Source organism: Triturus cristatus, chromosome 12 (assembly GCF_964204655.1).
Source record: "Triturus cristatus chromosome 12, aTriCri1.1, whole genome shotgun sequence".
Taxonomy (NCBI): domain Eukaryota; kingdom Metazoa; phylum Chordata; class Amphibia; order Caudata; family Salamandridae; genus Triturus; species Triturus cristatus.
The window spans coordinates 820,059,381-820,083,890 of NC_140595.1; the positions used below are offsets into that span (position 1 = coordinate 820,059,381).

The 24,510-nt window shown below is 43.2% G+C and overlaps 1 protein-coding gene across 2 annotated transcripts in view; it reads right to left on the reverse strand.

Moving 5' to 3' along the window:
• Positions 1–13,642: 13,642 nt before the first annotated feature.
• LOC146782982 (phosphatidylinositol 4,5-bisphosphate 3-kinase catalytic subunit alpha isoform-like) overlaps positions 13,643–24,510 on the reverse strand; it is a 247,975-nt gene continuing 237,107 nt past the window's right edge. For both annotated transcript variants that reach the window (XM_085639316.1, XM_085639315.1), the window contains 2 exons: positions 20,942–21,093; positions 13,643–14,699 (listed from right to left, as the gene is read on the reverse strand). In XM_085639316.1, coding sequence (XP_085495442.1) covers positions 14,414–14,699; positions 20,942–21,093 — 438 coding nt within the window. In that variant the 3' untranslated portion in view covers positions 13,643–14,413. The remainder of the gene's footprint in view (positions 14,700–20,941; positions 21,094–24,510) is intronic.

Sequence of the window (24,510 nt, forward strand, 5' to 3'; positions counted from 1 at the left end):
GATTCGTGGGGACTGTGTCGAGCTGAAGGAGATTTCCTGTTTTACCTGGGTTTTCTTTGATTACAAGAGGACAATTCCATCTGAAGGGTTTTTGATTATTGCTGTGGGTTGACGGGTTCTTCTGAAGATTGTCGCAGAGACTGGAATAATATACGGGGTGGTCGGAAGGTCGCCATTGTTCAATATTCGGTAAATATAAATGTTATGTCAATATTATGTTAAAGATCAAAGATTGGAAGTCTCTCAAATAGAGAAATTATTTGAACTGTAATCCTGAATATGCCAATACAGAGTGAACTAAATTAGATAAACTAAAATTGATTAATAAGAAAGGAGTTTGTGATTCTTTAATAAGGTATTGAAAGAGAACCGAATGGTTCCGAAGCTTTAAATGTGTTTTAGCTGGTTCTAAATCGCCATCAACCAGTCCAACTAATTGGTCCATCGACCAAGTGGTGGAGTGCCTTGATGTTAAAGTTAGGATTCTATAGGTGCAGTTGTATATAATGTATATAATATAAAAGAATTACGATAGGTAACAAGGTACCCCCACATGTCCAGCGCTTTTTCTCCTGTGCACAGATTCGAGTGAGACGTATGAGTGTTGGTGTTATGGGCCCCACCAATGAATGAATGTATGAATGAGTTAGTGTGATGACGAGTCTTTGACATAGGGAGAATATGTAAATGTGCCCTTTTCCGCTGGAGCAGAGGAAAACGTAGTCCCGAACTTGGAGAGTTCTTTGATGAAGGGATCTCCGAAGAGCCCACCGTCCGTCACCTAACCTGCCTCCAGGATGGCCAGCTCTCCCAGTTTCATGTCAAATTATTTTAATAAGGAGTGACTTGCTTTTCGTGGATAAAGTGAAGTTCACGTTATCCAGAATGCACAGTGCTCACTGAGCCCATCCTGAGAGTATATCCAAATCTATGAGGTGGCTTGTTTCATGGGACTCTTCGGCCATATTTATATCCAAGAGCAATCAAGGCCTTTTTCGGGTCCTTGATCAATTTTGTAATGAAGGTGCCATTTTAGGGTCAGTTTCAGGGGTCCATGCTGTCTTCCCCGCTAGAGTCAGCCTAGGACCTTCTGCCTCTTTATCTATGGATTTCCTGATGCGGCTCCACACATACTGAGCCCCCTTCGCTGCTGGGACCTAATCCGTGGAACGGGGTGGAAAATGTTCTCAGGGTTTAACATGTGAGAGAAACCAGCCATCTCTGTTGGGTCAGTACCATCAGTAGAGTCAGTAATGGGTAGTTTAGGGATGCCTTCCAGACTCCGTGGTCTGCAGGGGCCCAGTTCGTCCCCAAAATCGATATTATCAAAATTGTCTCCAGCATCATCTCCCAAAGGAGGAATAGGTCATCATCGAGGGAAATCCCAAGACTTTCGGCCTCCCATCTACTTTGAGCATCCACCTGGCTCTCTGAAAAGAAGCATCTAGGACAACTACGCGCTTCTCATTGAAAGGTAGCAGTACCTGCTTCTCCTCCACCATCTCTAGAGACAGCTCTTGGGAATTTGCCATAGTCCTGCAGAATTATGTCTTTATACTGGCAGAGGGGTCAGTGCGTGTTAGCCAAGGCTTGATGAGGGAATCATACGCCCAGTAAGATAAAGCGGGCACTAACGTAGAAGATTACTGTTGGGAACTCCACGGACTCTAGAGTCACCAAATTGAGTTTGCTGTGTAAAGAAATCCACAGGCAGGCACCACACGGTCGAAGGCAATTAGCCTGAACCTGTTGCCGCGATTCTTAGGCGGAAAAGTAGGTTAACGGGACACACGGGCCGCCTGTAGAAAGCTTGAGCGACCTCTAAAGGCACCGAATAGTCACCACATCAATCCAGGGAATGCAATGGCTTACCCCACACCCACTGCACCCAGAAGCCGCAGAAGTGGGCCGATCCAGAGCTTGGACGCCACCACTGCCTGAATATCCGCTCCGAGAGGTGAAACCTCATAATCTGTGGGCAAGAGGGGTCAAAAAGTCCAGAGCTGTGGGCTTTGTGAGGCGACCTAGAAAAAAGGGGGGAAGAGGAAGAAGAGGCCAGGTCAGAGCGCGACCCCTGTAGCTCAACAGAACACATGCAATAACACGGACGTCTTTGCCCCCAGACTACAAATAAGCTGTCACACATTCAGTAATCTCCGCAGTCAAGTAAATACACGATCAGAAAGGAAAGGCACTTGTCTGGCTGCTGAGCAGCGAAGAAAGCGGAAGTGCCTTTTCCCGAGGATGTCTATATATTAGAGCGAATGATATTAACTCACTAAAAGTACGTGATGTTATATTCGTTTACATTGTAACGTACCAAACAAACAGGACGATAAACGTCACTGTTTTGATCGCGCCCTCTAGTGGGCACTTCAGTTTTATTCTCGGTTGGTGGCAACTGATTTATTTATTCAAACCCAGTCCTTTTTTTAAAAATCCATAATTACTTTGTTTATTTATTTATCGTCCTGTTTGTTTGGTATGTGACAATGCAGCACCAAACTAACATTGCATCCCATGTTTCAAATTCAATCCTTGGTAATATGTATCATTAGCGATTGAGGGAGTTTCAGCGAGGGGATAAATAATAACAACTAAAGAAGGGCTAATATAAGTATCAGCGATATTAATAGGGGTAGGTTTCCCCATTTTTTCGAACTTATATAATTGTGGCAAATGAAATCACTACAGACTTTGGAAAAATAATATAATAAAATAAGATAAAATAAAATAAACAATTATGTAAACGAATATAACATCACAATAATAAATACGTTATGTTCTCTGCCTACTATTACCAGAATACATTGCACACCTTTGTGGTGACATCAAGAGTCACATGATGTTTGTGAAAGTGTTTTTAATTGGGTGTTGTAGAACACAGTGTCATATCAATCGCGAACAAATTATCAGTTGATAACGAAACGCATCGGTATTTTTTGTGACCTGGGTGTTAAAATTAATTAAAGTAACTGGGGAAACGCTGATTCCTGTGAGTGCGTTTTCATTTTCCTGAACAAGGAAATTGTGGTGAATATGGATTTGGCGTGGCTCTGCCGAGAATTTTCGCACCGGGAGGAGATGCGCCATGGGTCTGGTAACTTGAGCCTTGATGTGGAGATATATATATATATATATATATATATATATATATATATAAAATTCAAAAACGAATTCGCGGGTCTCTCTGCCGCTAATGGCGGCGGGCTGGATCGAGAGCGCGAATCCTCAACAATCACAGAAAGTTTCTCGTCGATGATGACAAAAAAGGAAGTTCCAGCCCGATTCCATATACGCAAAAGGATTTATTTTAGTATGGCCCGACGCGTTTCGGTGCAGCCGTGATCAAGGTGCACCGAAACGCGTCGGGTGTTTAACTTGCTACATGCCATACTAAAATAAATCCTTTTGCGGATATGGAATTGGGCTGGAACTTCCTTTTTTGTCATCATCGACGAGAAACTTTCTGTGATATATATATATAGATATAGATATATACTCGCTTTGTAATTGCCAGAGCAGTCCCCTTGCCTACGACGTTGATGCCGTCTGTGGCAGCAGCAGCCCCTTCGTTGACAATCTGTTTTCTTGCTCCACGAATAATTCCATGAAATCAGAGGACAGCACACCAGGAAACGGCACAATACTTTATTGTGCACTAACTTTCAAGGACGACGCGTTTCGGCGTTTGCCTTCATCAAGTTACTTCCTGTACCCCAAACTCCCTTAGAAATAGGTTTCCATGGCTTATCGACATAGACAAAATACTCGCATGAAGCATTTCATGACTGCTTTGCCGTACATTATTATAAACTCAAATTCATTCATTTGCAGTTATAAATGACGATTAAGAATTGCCCCAAAGGATAACAACTAATATATCAAGTTCAATACATTAATTTGGAAAAAGTGCGGGATTACAATGATGTTGCAAGCATCACATGCGGACATATACTTGTCACCGTAAATACTGTTGTGGTGTCGTTCCTATAATGAATGGCTAAATGCATGATTTCAAGCAGCGTATATAGTCCAAATTCAATCATTGTTCGCTAACAACTTCTACTGCTTATATCATTCCGTACCACTAAACCACATCTTAATCATACTACATTATTTGTGAGTAAAATGCCTTGATTGTCTCAAGAGTCTGCGAGTCCCGCTTTTGGTAAGGGAGTCACGATCTCTAAGTGGTGCATTTAACACGCATGTTTATCATATTTGGAACATAACCGAGTTTTCACATTATTCTGACTCGTTCATTGCCCCATCTTTTTTATTACTGTGATCTCATAAAATTTCTCTCACATTACTTTTCCACCTTTGAGGCAATAAAACTTTTTTTGTCTTTCACCATTCCGACCTTAATGGGGTGCAGGATGTATCTTTTTCTGAGTGCAGGGTGTGTGAGGTGTGATGGGACTGTGATTAGTGTGTATTAATGTTTCAAGTGTTGAGTGTGTGGAGAGAGAGGGTATAGGGATGTGGTGGATGTGTATGGAGCCCCAAAGGGTTCCAAAATGTGACTCCACAATTGTGGTTAATGCTCACTAAGAGTTCCTATGTAGGAAACTTGTTACATCCAACATTATCCTATTTCCCTGTCCCAATTAAAATGTGAAAAATAAATGAAAGGGGGATAAGTTCATTTTATTTAAAATCCCAACATAATTCTGTCAGGAAGGTTACTTGTTTTTAATTTGCAACCTAATGAGAGTATTTTATTCATTATTGGCCTATGTGTGTTGCAAACTCCTCCCCGTTGTTGAGCCCTCTAGGCGCTTTACAGTCTAAATCTAGGATAAACCTGAATTCGAGGATTCTTAGGCGTTTCTCACGGTCCCCACCTCGTATATGTTTTGGTATTCTGTCTACCCCAAAGAATTGTAAACTGCTGTTGTTGCTGTTGTGGAACTCTGTATAGTGACGTGCCACAGGATAATTATGATCACGATTCGTGATAGCACGCAGATGTTGTAAAATTCTTAACTTGAGTGGGAGTTTAGTACTGCCTACGTACTGGAGGCCACAAGGGCATTCCAGCATTGAGACAGTGAAGTCACTGTTACAGTTGATCATATGTTTATGTTATTGATCGCTTCTGTTTGGTGCTTGTGATGTATTCTTTGCAGTTTCTTCCATTACGATCTGCTTTGCACATACCACATGTGGTAAAGCCATTAGGCATTTTCAACCACTGTGATTGTGATTGTGCATCCTCCATGGGATAGCTATGCACTAATCTGTCTCGTAGCGATCTGGCTCGTTTGTAGGTTACCTGTGGACTGGCTCCTATGCGTTCACCTATTATAGGGTCTGCCACTAACCCGTTCCAATGTTTCGTCATAATTTTCTCAAGAGCCCATGCTCCCCTGCTGAACTGTGTTATCATTCTCGGAGCATTTGACCTGCTGGTACCCTGTTCCTTTCTCTTTTTGGCACTGGTGGATGGTTTAAATAATAGGTCATGCTGTGGTAGGTCCTTTACTTTATTTTTGGCTATCTCTAGGGTTTCCTCCTTATAGCCCCTTTCTCTGAACCGTGATAGCATGGCCTGTTGTTCTTTATGGTAATCATTATTTGTGCTGCAATTGCGGCGAGCCCTTAGCAATTCCCCATAAGGTATGCTGTGTTTTAAGGGGGCTGGATGGTGACTCGCCGCATGCAGCACTGTATTCCCTGCAGTTTGCTTCCGAAAAAAGGCGGGTTGTGATCTCACCTTCTCTTATTTCTACTGCTATGTCTAAGAACTCACAGTAGCTTGAACTCATGACATGTGTAAACTGCAGGTTCAAATCATTTTCTCCTAGTTTCTCAATGAATTCCTTGGCTAAGTTCTCCAGATCATTCCATATAAGGAACAACTCGTCTATGTATCTGATCCACATAAGTATGTGGTCTGTATACACTTCCAGATGTTGTGTCCACACTATTTGTTCCTCCTACCAGCCTAGGAATAAATTCGCTAGGCTGGGGGCAAAACATGTACCCATAGCGGTTCCAGACCACTGTCGATATACCAACTTCTCAAAGAGAAGGATATTTTCGTGTAGACAGAACAACAACATTGTTTCCAGCATCTTATTATGTTCCCAGTGGTCTATGTGTCTGCTTCTCAAAAAGTACATGCAGGCTGCTACTCCTCTGTGTTGGTCAATGCATGTATATAGTGAGCATACATCCAAACTGATCATTACAAATCCGTCCTCCCACCTTACATCATGAAGTCTCCGACGAAAGTCTGTGCTGTCTTTACAGTAAGATCTCAAATCGGATACATGTTCGGATAAGAAAAGATCCAAGAATATAGACGTATTCTCCAATAGTCCCTCATTGGACGAGACTATTGGGCGCCCTGGTGGTGAAGTGGCACTTTTGTGAATCTTCGGAAGGAAGTATATGCAGGGTATGCGTGGTTTCTCCGTTCTTAAAAACTTGTATTCATCAGTATCAATTAATCCTTGATGGTACCAATTTCCTAAAAGTCTATGGTAATCTTGGATAGTTTGTATGTATTTCTCCCAGTCAATAAGCTCATAGCATGTCCCATCCGTTAACTGCCTCATTGCTTCCGCTTTGTAATTTGTCAAACTCATCACGACATTGCCCCACTTGTCGGAGGGCTTTATCACAATGGTCGGATCCTTCTCTAAAGCTTTCAGAGCTTCTCTTTGTTTCTTCGTTAGATTATCCCAATTGGAATTTCAGAATTTAGTTCTTGTTTTCTTGAGTTCTGTGAAAATTGCTGAGCTGTACGCCTCAATGTTATCATAGTGAACATTGGGATTGAACCTGGATTTCATTTTCAGTCCACTGTGTTTTTGTTGCTTGTTTCTAATGCCACAGCATTGTAACATTAAGTGGTCACTTCTCTCGTACTTGTCCCCCATTTCTAGTTCATGTGACTCAGTAGTTCCATATCTTGTACTTGTAACTCAGCAACATTTGGATTTTCTAGTGTTGTATTCGGCAACTGTTTGAATCTGTTGCGTATTTCAAACATTTTCATTGGTTTTAATTTACGGATATACAGGAACAAATCAATTCTTGTATCAGTATAGTTAAGATTGTTACTTGGACAAAATGATAGTCCTAATTGTAAAACCGAGATTTCCACCTCACTTAAAGTTCTAGTGGACAGATTCACCACTGTTTTGCTTGTTGCTGGATCTTGAATTCCGGCGATTGCTCCATTTAGATTCCTGTGTTTCTTTTTCATTAATCTTCTTCGTTTATGGTCCCTCGTCCTCTTCCTCTTTTTGGCCCCTTTCCCCTAGTTTGTCCTCTCGTTTGGGGCTTGCTTACTTGACTTTGTTCCTTCTTCTGCTTCAGTATTTGGAACTCATGAAGGAATGTGAGAGGACGTGACCCTAAAGGGAACCCCGTGCTGTGTTCTTCAGAATCTGTGCTGATATCTGAATTCGAACCAGTAGACAGTGTTTCTGTTCTGCGTTCTGTGAATGTGGCTCTGAAATTTCTTTGCGCCCAGTCGTATCTCGTCGCATACGTCAGAATGCGCCCTTCAGTGTAATCTCGCTTGTCCCTAAGAAATTTTGGTTTTTTCTTCTGTTTGATCGTATCCTCGTACTCCTTTAATTTCTTTTGGAGTATTTTCATAAACTCTTCTAATGTTTTGTCGTTTTTGTGTTTTTCTAACTCAATTTTTAATGATGTTAACTCCTTTCTAGTTGCTTCCAGATCTATTCATGCGTATTTGATGAGCATCTCAAGCATACCCTTGCATGTTTTGACCGTGAACTGGGCCTATTCCGTGAGAAGGTCCTGATTAGGGTTGTCATAAGTTGGTAGAATGGTAATCCTTAAGCCCCTTGGAACGCGTCCAAATTCCACGTAGTTGGTTAAGGAGGCCACTTCCCACCACTTGTTAATCTCCCGTTTACTTAATTTTTCCAATAGAAACAGCTTTTGTTTGAGGGACGAGTCACTTCCAGTGGGGGCCGTGCTGCCTAAAGATTTAATTGTTACAACATCTTGCTCTTCATTAAATAGCGCGATTGCCTCTGCTTTCCTCTCATTGTCCCATTCACACATACTTTGTCTGTTTCCTTATGCCGCAACCGTATTTAGTTGCGGCCGTCACGTCTGTAACCAGTACTTTTATTACTCGGTTGAACTCTAAGGGAGTTTGGGGTACAGGAAGTAACTTGATGAAGGCAAACGCCGAAACGCGTCGTCCTTGAAAGTTAGTGCATAATAAAGTATTGTGCCGTTTCCTGGTGTGCTGTCCTCTGATTTCATGGAATTAGTCGTGGAGCAAGAAAACAGATTATATATTTATATACATACACACACACACACACACACACATACATACACACACACACACTCTAGGGAGAGTAAGGCCATGTAAGGCCATTGGTGGACATTAACGTTTGAGTTTAAAGACTCTTGGGAAATGTAGTCTTTTCAATTGATGTTCATGATTCTGTCGGCTCTTGAGCTAAAATAAAGTAAAAAGAAATGCATAATCCGAGCAACCGGTCCTGACATAGAATCACTTTTAATTATGAAATTTATAGCCAGACCTATTAGTTTTGCCAATGCTTGCTCTTAAAACGCAATCTACATATTTCAGCACTGTGCAATGGTCGCCCCGATGGAGGACAAAGCGGGTCCGACTAGAAAAGTACAGATATGCACATGAGCAACACTGTGCAAATACGAGGTCCGATGGAGTTTATGGTTCACAGACACATTAAAGACCTCTCACTGGAAATCCAGCCAGATTTTGAACACAACACCTTATGACAGTCACATTATAACAAGTCAAATTTATTCAGTCTGCTCAACTTCAAATGCCAAGACATTTATATTTTTCAAGTATAACATAGTCAGCCCTTCGTTTTTGCACATACCCCAACACGTCATACTGTGGTTTCTGCATTTAAAAATATATATAGATTTATTTTGATATGTGTATACAGACTTCCTTTTCAGAGTCTTGGATGTTCAAAGCTCTATCAACATCACCGAAAGGAAAATACAATCCATACATGATGGATCAGACGCGTATGCGGAATTCTTCAAGTGGACCCAAACACTTTCCCAGGAGAGTGCTGATGGCAACAGGGAAAGGAATCTCAAGGGGAAAGAGTTGCTTTCAAATTTGGCACAGTTTTACAGTTTCTTATTCCAAGTTGATGGTCGAAGGAGTCTCTTCAACAAATTCCCATCTGGCAAACGATCTGAACGCTTTGCAGTTTGGATAGCAACTTCATGGACGCTGCTGGCCTTGGAGCTAAACTCTGCCATCGAGCCATCGCCGCGGCCATTGGTCGACACATTTCCTGACAGAGTCACAGAAAGGACAAACATGGAGCATGCTGTACGATATCTGAAAAATCCTATCTCTCGAGAGATGCCTTCCTAATTTAGCCCTTGGTCTGCAGGAATACCCTGCTCCTGTGAGCCTCACTTCTTCACATACGGGACAAGAAATGAAACGGGGACAAAATCCTTGGATAAGTTCCCACAGTCAGTAATGCTAGCACCATAATGAAGCTCTTCCTGAGGGCCTGTGCCCCTGATGTAAGCTCCATGCCCATTGGACTAAGCAGCTTATTCCCTAACGACTGGCTGAATGTTCGGACTGTAGCTCTGAGAATGTGAAGCTCATTTAAGCCTCGATAGCAGAGCCTTGGAGCCCTTTCAAGGAAGTACAGAGCAAGACTTCTGCTGCTCGGCCCCTGCTGTTGGAACAGGTTGCACCTTGTGTCGCTGCCAAGAAGCCTGGAGGGTACTTGGGAAAAGAGGAACTCACTTTGTTTGCGGTGAGCTGTAGGATTCACTTACTGTGTCATACACACATTGCAGCAGTGCACATGCCAACCTTTGGGGTCTAACAGAGTCGGTGACTCCAACAACAGTTATTAGTTGTTTCCCAACTCCCTTTGGCCAGGTACAGGAAACACACCAGAGGTCAGCTGTACTGTTTTACTCTAATTACTTTCTGTTGGTAAGTAGCAGTAGTGGTAACTTGTGAAGACCAGGATTGGGTGTATTTTTTCCCTTTTTTCTGTGCTCTTCCCTGCCCCCGTACAACATCGGCCTTCACAATAACTGGGTGAGATACAATCAACTAAAATCATCCAAGCACAAGTGTGATGTTCAATCCAGAGCGGATAATATACTTAGCAGCGTCCTGATCATCTTGGACTGTATGAACCAAATTGGTATAAAATTCCTCGGACACTGCCTGCAGGATCTCCCCAGCAATGTCCTAAAAATGCATTTGCGTAGCTCCCCAGCAAGCTTATGGCATTGACTGAACAGATGGTTAAGCTGACCAAGGAAAACATCCACTTCCCAAAAATCCCAGTCATTTCGACTGTCGGGAGTAGTCATGGGGAAAGAGTTGGGTTGCACGCTACTAGTGGAAACCTCAACTGCCAAACTCTCTGGTTTAGGGTGCTGTGTGAGAAAATCAGGGTTGACTGGTGCTGGGATTGGGCTTAGACCAGGTGCCCATGAGGGTGTCTGTAGGGCCTCATTGAATAGAAGTAAAAGTTCTGATGATGTTTGCCCAGGTTGTAAAACGTTGGAAGAACATTCGTTTTAGCCACCACAATGGGTACTGCAAGTCTGAAACCACTGCCACGCGTCTCATCACCATGATGAAGGCGACACTTCTTCTGTCGCTGGTCCAGTGGGAAAACACAACCCACTCTCCAGAGAAGTGTCCAACCCACAGGCATCTTAGAAACCCAGAAATACGTTGTCATTCTTACCATGGTAAGGAAAAAACTCCTCCTCATCACCGTTATCATCCCTGAAGGCAGATTGCCTCTCGTCAGAGTCCAAACCAATAAGTTGTTGGATCACTTGGGAGGCTATGAGATAAAGGCATGGTTTTGTCTGATTCTGAATGGACTGGGGCAGGTGGGTTGTTACGGTTCCAAGACATGACTGGGGCCAAGATGGATTCAGCTTAGAGTCCGAAAGGATGATAGGAACAGGGTAGTCCTCTGGCAACAGTGTCAATGTTGCAGGGAGCGGCATAGATCTTGGTGCCGGATTGGAACTCAGCTCAGACATTGGAGCAGAACCTAAGGTGGGTTCTGGAGGCACAGCTTGCGCCAAGGGCAGACACACCGTTGGTATCCTAATTGGAGACTTCTGTTTGGCTTCGACTTACAGAAAGAATTGAAGCTTGATAATAAAATGTCGCAGGGACATCTTTGAGCGAGAGAAAGGGTCCGCATGCTTGACAAACCATAAACACGCAAATTTACAAGACAGCATACTGAATAAATGGATTAGTTTGAGAAAAGGCAAGAGAAATTCATTTTTTTTTTTTAAAGAGAGGGAAGAGTGGACCCTTGTGATGCTGCACATTGCAGACTTCCCAGGAAGAGTCGATAAGGGGACAGAGACACAGCTTGTGCAAAATCAAACATTATGGAGATCAGTATAAAGTGATCTACGGCATCGAATGCCTAGTCAAGTCTAACCAAACATGTGACTCAACACAATCACAATCTTCCCACACAGGTAATCCACTACTTAATGAGGACAACCTCTGTTCCGTGATATCCCAAGATATTACGCTCAGGTGGACCCAAACAAATTGCCTGAGCAACAGCAGCTTTTTAAATCAGTTTGGCCAGACGAAGGAGAACAGATACTGGCCAATAGCTCGCCAGATGGGCGGGTGTGCTTACGATTTTGTTTTCACTACTGGACTCACCACTATTCTTCCCACCAGATAGGTCCACTTCCTTCCACAAGAGAAGTATACTGTGTCCTTTACTGTCTTTGTACAATAATTTAACATCGAGCCACATAGTGAACACGTTTTTTTCGCTTGTTGTAATGTAACTGCCCCTTACTTTCTAGTACTCACTTCTTTATTTTCGCTTTACTAATTTTCCCACAACCCTCTGTATTGTCACTGTATGTAAAGCCAGATACAAATACTCCAACTCTTCCCAATTTCCCTTATTGCTGTCCAGCGCTATTCTTGATCAGCAGTAAAACATTTCACCTGTTTCTGTCAGCATGCTCCCATGATCTTTCCATTGCCTTTGGGTGCTGCATTAGCGTCACATTTATTATCAATGGTCACTGCACAACAGCCGGACCACTATTACAGAAGTCAATTCTTCACCACCTGGACCTCCACGGCAAAGCCTAAATCTAAGATGGAACCAGGGCCCAGAGTGGACCCTCAGCTGCCTCTTTAAACAGGATGCGCCCCATACTGCCCAGATGTTTTTTATTCACATTCGCTCTCCCCTGCAGGCTCTCCACTTGTCCCAGGACCACCACTCGCACCTAGCAATGGCTCTCACTTTGCTTGCAGCATCCCGGCTAACCAAGTATCTGGTCCCCTACACACACCTCTGCCATGCACCTCACTCCTGCCCTGCTATTCTAGAACTGGACCCACAGAGCCCTACTAACCCACCTCAATCCGCAGTACGACCTGCTATTCTAGTACGGTGACACACAGAGTCCTACCAATGCACCCCATTCCTGCCCTGCTATTCTAGAACTGGACCCACAGAGCCCTACTAACCCACCTTAATCCTACGCCTGCAGTACGACCTGCTATTCTAGCACGGTGGCACACAGAGTCCTACCAATGCACCCCATTCCTGCCCTGCTATTCTACAACTGGACCCACAGAGCTCTACTAACATCTCAATCCTGCCCTGAAGAACCCCTTGCTATTTTAGTACTGGAACACACTTGCACCTGAATCTGGCTCTGCAGCACTCCCTGCTCTCCGACTTCCTACTCCGCTCTGTTACTACAATTTAGTGCTGGCATCCAGTACCCCACCCACCCATTTTCAATACTGGGACGTGCCTATAGGTCTGCGAATGCAATTGCCTCCTGCAATCGAGGAATGCGGCTATCCTTCTGCTGGTCCTCACTCACAGCTCTGCTCGTGCACAACCTCTACTACTCTAGCACTGGGACCAAACCCGAGCTCAGCCAGTGAATCTCAGCATCTCCTGCCCTTGAAACACTGGCATCATACACAGCTCTGCACAGACACCTCAAAAGGGTATGTACTGTTGTGCCAATGCCCAGCACCCACCCAGCGCTAGAGGTGACTCTCCTAGGCCACCCAGTACTGGAAGAATCGGAGTCTGATTTACCTTCTATCGCTTGAGGCATCCATCGTTGAAATGTTTAACACCTTGCAATCCTCACCTCACTTAAAACCATCCAGTTCAAAGATGAAAGTGTCTGTAATTCTTGCCCAATCACCTGCATCCATCTGCCCCTTGCGACGACAGTGCCTGAGCTTCCCCGATACAGGCGGTCATTAAGGAAACAGTTCTCCTCTCCGTGCCAGTCTTTGGTCCACTCGTTTCACCCAACTGACTCTCAGAGGAAAAAGAAAACAAAACTTTCATCCATTCCACCTTGGCGGCTGGCAATGGATACTTAGTGCAATATCACTTCTCCTTCACGGGTCAGTGTTTCTTCTCAGTATTTGTGTTCCCCTAGTTCTACACAGCTCTCTTTTTGTGGTAGAGTTATTCACGCTTCTAGATTAAAGTTCCCCATCACTTGCTTTTCCTGCTCCTTCCACAGCATTGTCCCCTTACATGGAGTCTAGATATCCAGTAAGCGCCAACACAATCTACATTCTAGTCATTCTCTTGCTGCATCTGCAGTTCCTTAGACTTGCGTAGGACTTCCATTTCAGGTTGGAGTCCACCCCAAAGCCCAAGCTCGTCCTCTTGAACAGATCTCCTTTTCAACTCCCCCCCCCCCCGCACCATCTGCAAGCAATGTTTATTCAAACACCAGAAAGTCTTTACATTACCCTGGCTAAAGAGTAGACGCTTTATGTGGACTGAAAACTCCAATATCCTTCATTGAACCGGATGCGGTATAGGGCACCATCGTAGTTGGAGGCAATGCAAGGCAAATATAAATCCTATAAACACAGAAACGTCTAAAAGGTGTAAATGCACATACGAATCTCACAAAGAAGACATTTCATTTTAAATCCAGCACCCTAGAGAATTTGTAGAGCCTTCTGGACATCAGCAAATCTCTTAATTGCTGATGTATCGTCACTGAGGCGACTCCGTGTGCACTGCCTTCAGGGGTATCTAATATAGAAGACCACTTTAACATCTGACTTACTGTCCTAGCACCTTCTGTGAGGTTAAATCACACTAGATCCGAAGAATGTAAATCCTCATTCCCTCAATTTGCACCCCGATGGACCTGCGCTTTAGTGCAGCATTATCTTCCTCTCGAAAGTGCTAGACGCTGGCTGTGCTGTTCACTGACGACCCCAGTCCAGGCTGCTGAGGAAACGCAGCCTGAAAGACACTGTAGAACACATGCTGGCCATTCTCCACAAAGGAGCAAGGTCTGTGTTTTTGGATGGAATCTGGTGGTGGTCACCTTCCACTGTGTGCTAATCGTGCCCACCCTCGGTCAGGGGCATGTGGCGGATGGTGTGGAAGATCCAGTCCATCTTGGTGGTCCAGCCACCATGATGGGCATCGTTCATCTGCTTGGTGAAGTACTCCAGGGCCTCCTGCTCAGTCTTGTCCAGAGCCAGTGTCTTGCGTAGGTAGGCAATGTCATCAAAGGACTGCAGCTCAGGCATGCCGGATCCCAGCATCATGGAGAAGAGGTTGATGAAGAGGTTGGCGTGCTGACGGATTGCCAGGTAGGCCTTGTAACACATCTCTTGAAACCTGGGACAAGGGATAAAGGCAATGTAGTATAAACACGTGTGAATGATGCACAAGCCACATCAAAGAAAACACAACAGAAGCTCATTGGTGTGCCTTAATAGTTGACACTACAAAACATCACAGGGGCATATTATCAACGGCCAGCGATAATTATCGCTGGCCGTGTGTAGCGATAACTTTTTTATCGCAGGTTATCTCTGGAATGTATCGTCCTGGTAGCGTGTTATTAAGCGTTTCTCCAGGGCGATAAAAATTTCAGAGATAGCGAGGTTATCTCCGTTTTGCAAGGAACATCGCTGGTTTTCTAGCGATGTTCCCTGCAAAACGGCGATAACCTTGCTGATACGACCCTGTGGTCGTGTCAGCATAATCCACCCCCTATGTAAAGCATAGGTAAGTCTGGATTTTAGCAGACGTTAGTTTTTGGCGAAAACGGCCATTTTCGCCAAAATCTAATGTGTGCTAATATCATGTGAGCTGCCTTGTAAATATCGCGATGTGAACATCAGCGATATTTGCAAGGTAGTCCATCCGGGGAACGCCCAGTGACGCCCACTTTGCATCTCATTAGAGATGCAAAGGGAGGCGTTGGGGAAAAAGGGTGCTAACATGCGATTATGCATGTTAGCACCCTCTTGAAAATAGGGCGATATTTTTATCTCTGCTTTTTTGGCTTTTTAAGCCAAAAAAGCTGAGATAATGCCCTTGTAAAAATGCCCCATAGTTGTTATGATAGGCAGTCTTCGCGTGGCCTGCTCTGTTACCATCCCTTGATGTTCATGGCTTCTAACACCTGCTAGGACCACTAGGCAGGCTTCTCTAGCCATCTTCAGAACATTAAAGGGACCATCCACTGACTAATGACACATCTCAAAATCCCAGCTGACGTTATCAAATGAAGCAACTCACTAGAATGTCTATAGTTGGTGATTGGTAAAAAAGCAAGACTGGGTAAGAGAAAGGGCCCTGGCCTCAGTGGGGTATGCAGAAGCCTGTGACAGGGTTTACCAAAAGTGCCATGATGCCTTTTATGAATTCCTCAAATAAGTCACCATTCGATGTTCACAAATCACCAAGCCTCGCTGCCCGAGTCCCGGTCCACAGCTGTACAATCTCTTCAAAGGGGGGATGAAGAGAGCACTTCAGAGACAGGAGACTGAGAGATGAAGCGAAGCAGGGAAGGGAAAGCTGCCGTCTTGACAAGGGTAGACTGTATAAAGCAAGAAGAGAATGAAGTGCAAAGAAAAAGAAAAGTCAAGGGGGGGACGGGGACTGCTCAGTGAGAAAACAGGAAGTGGCCAGGAAGAAGGGAATGTAGAAGTTCAGGGAACTGTAAGAAGCAGGAAGTACTGAAACTGACAGAGGAAAAGCAGGTAACTGCTTAGAAAAGTGGGTGGAATCGGGTTCTGCTCTGGAATGAGAAACATCAGGGACTTCTGAGGTGTTAGAAGAAAAAAGAGGGTTCGTGGAAAGTGCTCGATAAAAATGCAGAAAAGCAAGAAGAGTGGAATGCTGAAGCAAAGATAATAGAAACTGGTGAGGAGAAAGGTGAGCACAGAAGGCACAGCTAAACCCTCTTTTTGTTTCTGTATAGCAAGCAAAATGGTTCACTGAGGAAACCATCTTGCTTGCTGTAGTGATACAGCCCTGGGTCTTGGGGTTATTGGACTTGCCCAGCTTTTTGTTTCTATGTCAAATGCAGGTTGAATGGCAATGGAGCCTTCATTATAGCCCTTCAATTATGTTATTGCCTTTTTTTCATATCCGGCATGACTGTCCCTAAGATGTTGCTAACCTCTTGTAAGAAATGGATGGTCTCCCCTCCCCACCTGATGGGGTCAGGAGTCCCACCATGTCAAAATCAACAGCCAGCAGAATGGCCATACCAGAGTCAAGCTCAAACATGAGCTCCGACAGAAGTCCTAACACAAGCATTGGCAAAGCCAAAAGGTCTGGCGTTGTTCGCCAGCCTTTTGGCAATTCTTGTTTTGTTATGCTTTTTATAAACCTTTATAGTTTGAAAAGCTGCCAGGCATTTTTCAATCTAAATATAAAACATTGACTAAAGCTAAAAATGCTGTTTGGTCTCAAAAAGGGACACATTACCATAGTACTCCCTGTCACTGAAAGGAACTACGTGTGTGTATGTGATCCGTGTGAAAGGGGAGCATGCCGTAACTCAAAGATAAGTCAAGCAACGGCTCAAGTGAGCTGACACATTGCTCTTGGATGTATGCTCAAGTGGGTCACAGAAAAATTTGAATGACACAATGGATGAATTGTGGCTGAAACCTCTATAAGTAAATATGTCATAAGCATACATTTAGTAAAATCCAAAGGTCTTGGTTAACCAAGACCTAAAATAAAGCGAATTTGTCTACCATTGGCTGTCAGCCAAAAGAAATTCAAAAATTTAAAGAAAAAGAGAAGGAAAGACAGAAAAGAAAAAAAGGAAAGAAATACGGAAAGAGAAAGAAAGGATTCAAAGAAAGAGGGAAAGCAACAAAAAAGGACAGCAACAAAGAAGGGAAGGAAGGAAAGAAAGAAAGATTAGAAATGGAAAGGAAAAAGAAGGACAGAAAAAGTAAGGAAAGTAAATAGAAAGGAAACGGGAAAGAAAGAAAAAGAGAAGGAAAGCAACAGAGAAGCAAAGAACGACAAGGGAAAGAAAGCAACAAAGTTAGAAAGAAAGAAAAAGAGAACGAGAGAAAGAATTCCCAGATGGAGAGAAAAATGATAGAAAGGAAAAAGAGGGAAAGCAACTAAGAAGGAAATGTAGAAATATATAAAGAAGAAAGAGAAAGAAAGCAAAAGGAAAGAAAGAATATAAATGGAAAGATAAAAGAGGAAAGAAAAGGAAGAAAGAAAATAGAAAAAATGAAAGAAAGGGAAACTAAAGATGGAATGCAACAAAAGGGAAGAAACAACAAAAAAGAAAGAAAGATTCGAAATGGAAAAATGAAAGGGGAATAATAAAAAGGAAGAAAGAAAATAGAAAGTAAAAAGGAACAAGAAAAAAGAAGGAAAGCAACAAAGAAGGAATGTAACATAGAAGGAAACAAAGAAGAATTAAGGACAACAACATAAAAGGAAACAAAGAAAAAGGAAGGAAACAAAGAAAAAGAGAAAGGAAAAGAGAGAATGTAAAGAAGAACGAATTAAAACATAGGAAGAAAAATGATAGGAAAACATAACAGGGAAAGGAGGAAAGCAGCAAAGAAATAAATAAATAAAAGGAAACAAAGAAAGGTGAAAGAAAGAAGAACAAAAAAAGTGAAGAAAGAAAGGCAGAAGAAAGAATTTGAGAGAAAGAAAAAATGAGAAAGGACAAGAATTCAGGACTGGAGAGAAAAAAGGAAAGAAAGGAAAAAGAGCTAAAGGAAAGCAACAAAGAAGTGGAAAAAAAATGAAAAAACAGAAAGAAAGGAAAAAGAAAAGGAAAGGAAAAAGAAAGAGGTAACACAGAAAAGCAAACAGAGAAAAGAAACAAAGAAGGAAAGAACGGAAAACAGAAAAAAGAAGAAAAAGGACAGAAAGAGAAATAAGGAAATTCAAAAAGAAAGATAAAACAAGAAAGAAGGAAAAAAGGAAAGAAAGAAGGAAGAAAAGTCAGAAAATAGAAAGGAAAATGAAATAAATGGAGAAAAAGACAAGGAAGGAAAAAAGGAAAGAAAGAAAGAGAAAAAGAAAGGAAAGGAAAGAAAGACACAAAAGAAAGGAAAGGAAAGAAAGAAAGGAGAAAACAAAGGGAAGAAAGAAAATACATTAAACAATGAAAAAAGAAAAAGGGGAAGAAAGAAAAGAAAGAAGAAGGATAGACCGAAAAAAAGGAAAGAAAAACAATAAAGAAGAAAAGAGGTAAAGCAGGAAAGCAAGAAAGTAGGAAAAATGAAAAAGGAAGTATAGAGTGTAAGGAGGAAAGAGAAGGATAGAAAGAAAAAAGGATGAAAAGAAAGTAGATACGGCAGTAAGAATTCAAAGAAAAATGGAAAGAATAAAAGACGAAACAAGAAGCAAAGAAAGGAAGAGGAAGAAATCGAAAAAAAAAGAACGAACAAGCGAAAGAAAGAAAATAGAAAAATGAAAAGTAAGAAAGAAAATGAAAATAAAAAAATGAAAGGAAGGAAGGAAAGAAACAAAATAGGGAAGAGAGAAAGAAATTAAGTACGAATGAAAGAACAAAATGTTACTTTTTCTTCCTGGGCTAAGTTAAATAAAGTGCAATTGTTGAAATGGAGACCAGAATAAATGTGTTCTGAATAATTTTCCACTTATGAATTCACATGATTAATATTGAAGCTCTTGGTCTGTGTAAAAAAGCATAGTAAAAAGAGGATCACTTAATACAGAACAGTTTCAAATGGACACAATCTTATGCTGTGAAATACCAGCAGTCAGATAAACAAAGGACACTGGCAGGAGACAGGAATTGATAATGCGTGGAGTGTGGCCTGTGCTCACATCTGGTGTAAAATGTTCTGCTTTCACCTCAGTCTCTAAACACAGGCAAAACTGAAGTAATTGTGAAGTAAAAACAGAAAGCGTTGGAATTGAAGGGAACTACCTTGTGTGCGGTTGTGTTTATTAGGAGAGAACAAAATGCTGTCACTCAAAGTGAAGTTCAGTATAAGCTGCACCACTGCCCCATGCTGTATGGTGCAGTGGGTGAAAGCAAAATGTGAATAATAGAACAAGAGACCAATGGATGAAGAGAGGTGGCTGAAGCCGTTTAAGTATATTCTCCATTTAGTCTGCTGCTGATAAATTCTTTAATTCTGGAGCCCCCTCCAAATAATCTACTACTGTCAAAGAATGCGGATGAATAATTTAATCCCTGAAACCCCATATAATGTACTGCCCATGAATGCTTTAAATCTGGACTCTCCATATATTCTACTGGAGATGAATGCTTTAATTCTGCGCACTCTGTGTAATCTACTACTGGGAATGAAAGGTCAGGACTCCACTGATCTAATGGACTTGAATCATGTCTCTCTGAAGAATCCACATAATCTACTGGGACACAAAGGTGCCATTCTGGAGGTTTCACAAAATACACTGTGGGTGGGAGGCCCTCGCTGCAGGTGCTAGCTAACGTTCTGTGGGTGGGAGACCCTCGCTGCTGGTGCTAGCTAACGTTCTGTGGGTGGGAGGCCCTCGCTGCTGGTGCTAGCTAACGTTCTGTGGGTGGGAGGCCCTCGCTGCTGGTGCTAGCTAACGTTCTGTGGGTGGGAGGCCCTCGCTGCTGGTGCTAGCTAACGTTCTGTGGGTGGGAGGCCCTCGCTGCTGGTGCTAGCTAACGTTCTGTGGGTGGGAGGCCCTCGCTGCTGGTGCTAGCTAACGTTCTGTGGGTGGGAGGCCCTCGCTGCGGGTGCTAGCTAACGTTCTGTGGGTGGGAGGCCCTCGCTGCTGGTGCTAGCTAACGTTCTGTGGGTGGGAGGCCCTCGCTGCGGGTGCTAGCTAACGTTCTGTGGGTGGGAGGCCCTCGCTGCTGGTGCTAGCTAACGTTCTGTGGGTGGGAGGCCCTCGCTGCTGGTGCTAGCTAACGTTCTGTGGGTGGGAGGCCGTTGCTGCTGGTGCTAGCCAACGTTCTGTGGGTGGGAAGCCCTCGCTGCTGGTGCAGGCTAACGTTCTGTGGGTGGGAGGCCCTCGCTGCTGGTGCTAGCTAACGTTATGTGGGTGGGAGGCCCTCGCTGCTGGTGCTAGCTAACGTTCTGTGGGTGGGAGGCCCTCGCTGCTGGTGCTAGCTAACGTTCTGTGGGTGGGAGGCCCTCGCTGCTGGTGCTAGCTAACGTTCTGTGGGTGGGAGGCCCTCGCTGCTGGTGCTAGCTAACGTTCTGTGGGTGGGAGGCCCTCGCTGCTGGTGCTAGCTAACGTTCTGTGGGTGGGAAGCCCTCGCTGCTGGTGCAGGCTAACGTTCTGTGGGTGGGAGGCCCTCGCTGCTGGTGCTAGCTAACGTTCTGTGGGTGGGAGGCCCTCGCTGCTGGTGCTAGCTAACGTTCTGTGGGTGGGAGGCCCTCGCTGCTGGTGCTAGCTAACGTTCTGTGGGTGGGAGGCCCTCGCTGCTGGTGCTAACTAACGTTCTGTGGGGTTAATGTTTTATGGCTCAGAACTGCAGTTAACCAATTAGAACATTAATATGCAATTCCTCAGCAGCACTGGGGGATTCCTATGTTCCAACTAGTAGTCATGCATGTACGGTGGGAGCTGCACATGGAACTCCTTGCCCTTAAGTATCTGACCTCTCAAACTCCTTGGTCTTGGTGTACTCCGGAAGCCCTTTGCTAATGACAATCAGGAAGTCCTGGGTCAGTACAAACGGGACGCGCTCCCTCTTGTAGCCAAACTTCTTCTTCTTGTGGTCCAGGAAGTGGCCAAAATCGATGTGGAAGAGCTGGTGGGAGGCAAAGACAAACAGGCGTTTATGGGTTGGGTAGAATGCTTGAGGCCGTCATCCATAGATTTAAAAATACCACACTTGACACCAACCTATCCTCAGAAACAAAGTGTGACTCAACATGCTTGGGTAGGTTCCAACACTGCAGTGCATGCTGGGATTTCATTACTTTATAATTTATCACACAACTTCATTTATATATCAAGTAAAAATAAGAAACAGGGAATAGGAAAGAAGTTTACAGCAGCTTTAAAAACCTACTTTCCCCATGATCACAAAGCACTGTATGCACCGCACCAGTCCTTCATTGACAAATACATATCAGGAACAAGGCATGTGTGGTGATGCAAATTTCAAAATGCAACGCCCACTTTACAAATTAATATCATACTTCGCTTGTCATTTATTGTCACAGAAAGGGGTTCATATTGCAGCCAAGGATGGCGCTGAATGGATGCTAAGATCATTACCCTCCAGGTCAAATTAGCTGAAGTTTGGGAAGCGAGTGGTGGGAAATTTACTACATAAGCTTGCTTGTTCCGCACGAAGACTGCAAATTTCCACTCCTAAATGCCAGGTGGAGACAGAGGGCAGTAAATGTCAGAGTGTCGCTTGCTAAACTGTGGGGTCTTGTTCCCTCCTCTTTGTACCATTCTACTGCGTGGTTTTATCTTTAAAATTAAATTGAAAAGCCAACTCTTGAACTGGAGGCCAAAGATTCATTCCATTGGTGGTCTTGAGTTCCCGATTGAGATGTGACTTAAAAAAAGTATTTCCTAGTGATTGTGTGTTATCCACTTCAACTGCATCATTTGGGTGACATTTTGTATTCCTGGTATGTTGGCGCCTTGAAGCCGGACTTCCTTTGATCGACAGCCCCATGGGTGATGACCCTCCCCTTGAAAAGAACTCTACTTTCAACCATGAGCCAACACTTGCCCTCTGAAGTAGCTCAGCTACTACCTATTGCAGCACTGGGGCGTACCCAGCAGCTCGTACGTTGTCTCTATTCAGACGCAAACCTCTTGGTAACATGCACTTTGACTCCACAGTACCGGGGTCTGGTCCACCATTCACAACACCTCACACAGATACACAAGCAAATGCAGGTCTCGCGAGTGTCCAGCACAGAGCGCAGATTCCTGGAGGCTCCGCAGTCTTTCAACCGGAGCCGCTCTGGCTGAAACCAACTCCACAGCGCTGAGCCTGAAGAGAGGCATAGCAAGGAGAAACAAGCATTGGCAAGCCCATAGGTCTGCCCTTGGAAAGTGTGCCATGTTTGTATTATTTTGGTCTTCAAACATGTAATATGCAAAACAAAAAAGGGCAGAAATATAAAAATAAATGAGTGCCCCGGTAGCTAAGGCACACCAGCCATGGTACTGAAGAGCACTTCCTTTTAAGCGGCTATAAGAGACAGTCTGTGGTGGGGCGCCCCTGGGCCTCAACCCTGGTGAGTGAGGCATTTGCCTCTGGTGCCCTGGGGTCCGTCCTACTCTGGCTCTTACACTGGGCCAACTACAAGCCTTTGTGCACTTGACTCTCAGGGTAGCACGGGTGAGCCGTGAAAGGCTTCTCAGAGAGATAGTATGGGAAGCAAGCGGCCATAACTCAACAGTCAGTCAACTGATACAATAACGTAGGGGTCAAACAAAATGGAGTCCGCCGGTCCCAGTACTCCGACTCTCACCAAAGAGGTTTAACAAACATCTCTATCTCTCTCTCTCCCTCTCTCCCTCCCTCCCCTCCACGCAGGAAACGGGTTCATAGAACCCCAGAACTTCACATGAGATCAGTCAGTAGGCACAGCTGCCAAGTTTTCAGTTGGTGTAAGTGCGACATTTTTCTGTTGTCAATGTTCTTATTTGTGGCATTTCAATGCCTTATGTTTGACACTTTAAGTGATAGCTTAATGCTGTAGAAAAAAAAAGTCACACTAATGTGACAAAAAATTATCAATCACCCGTTTGTGACGATAGTGGGCTAAAAATGCCATAAGTGAGATCGGGCTCTCTTGACATGCTTATGCCAGGCCACTAACCTACTGCCCATTTCTGAAATGGAAACATTTACAACACCAGAAGAAATTAAAAACAAGTCATGAATATAGAACATATAAATTTAATCTAGAATCACTCATGCATTCGGTGTGGAAAAAAGTTACCGGTAGGAATACATTTACAACATGTCTTGGTTTGTATGAGTGTTAGTTTATTACTCTCAGGCCTGACCAATTTGAATTGTAATGTTTTCCAAGTTTCACAGCTCCCCAAGACTACCAATTTCAGTAGAAAAACCCAGAACTTTTAAAAGGAAGAGTGTTCGTGAGAAGCCGAACCTCATGGATCACACCTTTTCGCACTCCAAGAACATTTAACAATAAAAATTGATGGAGTATGGTGAGACAGAACAGAAAGGCTGGTGGCCCACACAACAACATGCATGAAAAAGACCCAGTGTCTCTGGTTTTATAGAGCTCTCTCTGAGGACACAAAGTAATATAGACTAAAGTACAGTGTAACGGAGCTCTCTCTGAGGACACAAAGTAATATAGACTAAAGTACAGTGAAACAGAGCTCTCTCTCAGGACACAAAGTAATATAGACTAAAGTACAGTGTAACAGAGTTCTCACACAGGTCACAAAGTAATATAGACTAAAGTACGGTGTAACAGAGCTCTCCCTCTTGACACGAAGTAATATAGACTAAAGTACAGTGTAACAGAGCTCTCTCTCAGGACACAAAGTAATATAGACTAAAGTACGGTGTAACAGAGCTCTCTCTGAGGACACAAAGTAATATAGACTAAAGTACAGTGTAACAGAGCTCTCACACAGGTCACAAAGTAATATAGACTAAAGTACAGTGTAACAGAGCTCTCTCTCAGGACACAAAGTAATATAGACTAAAGTACAGTGTAACAGAGCTCTCTCTGAGGACACAAAGTAATATAGACTAAAGTACAGTGTAACGGAGCTCTCTCTGAGGACACAAAGTAATATAGACTAAAGTACAGTGTAACAGAGTTCTCACACAGGTCACAAAGTAATATAGACTAAAGTACGGTGTAACAGAGCTCTCTCTCTTGGTTGTATGACATAATTTCGACAGACAGAAAATCGACCTACAAATATATCGCAACAAAAATATCGATGTCAAGAATATCGACATCCTATCTACATGGTAAGTACAAAAATATCGAAAATTAAATATCGATGTCAAAAATATCGTTATTAAAAATATCGTTTTTATTTTACTTTAAAAATATATGTAAAATAAACCAAATAATACTTAGAAATTAAATAAACATAATAAAATATATTGTATAATATTTAAAATGTATAATTAATATATATAATTTAATAAAACTTTAATTAAACATATACATATAATATATAATATATATACTTACTT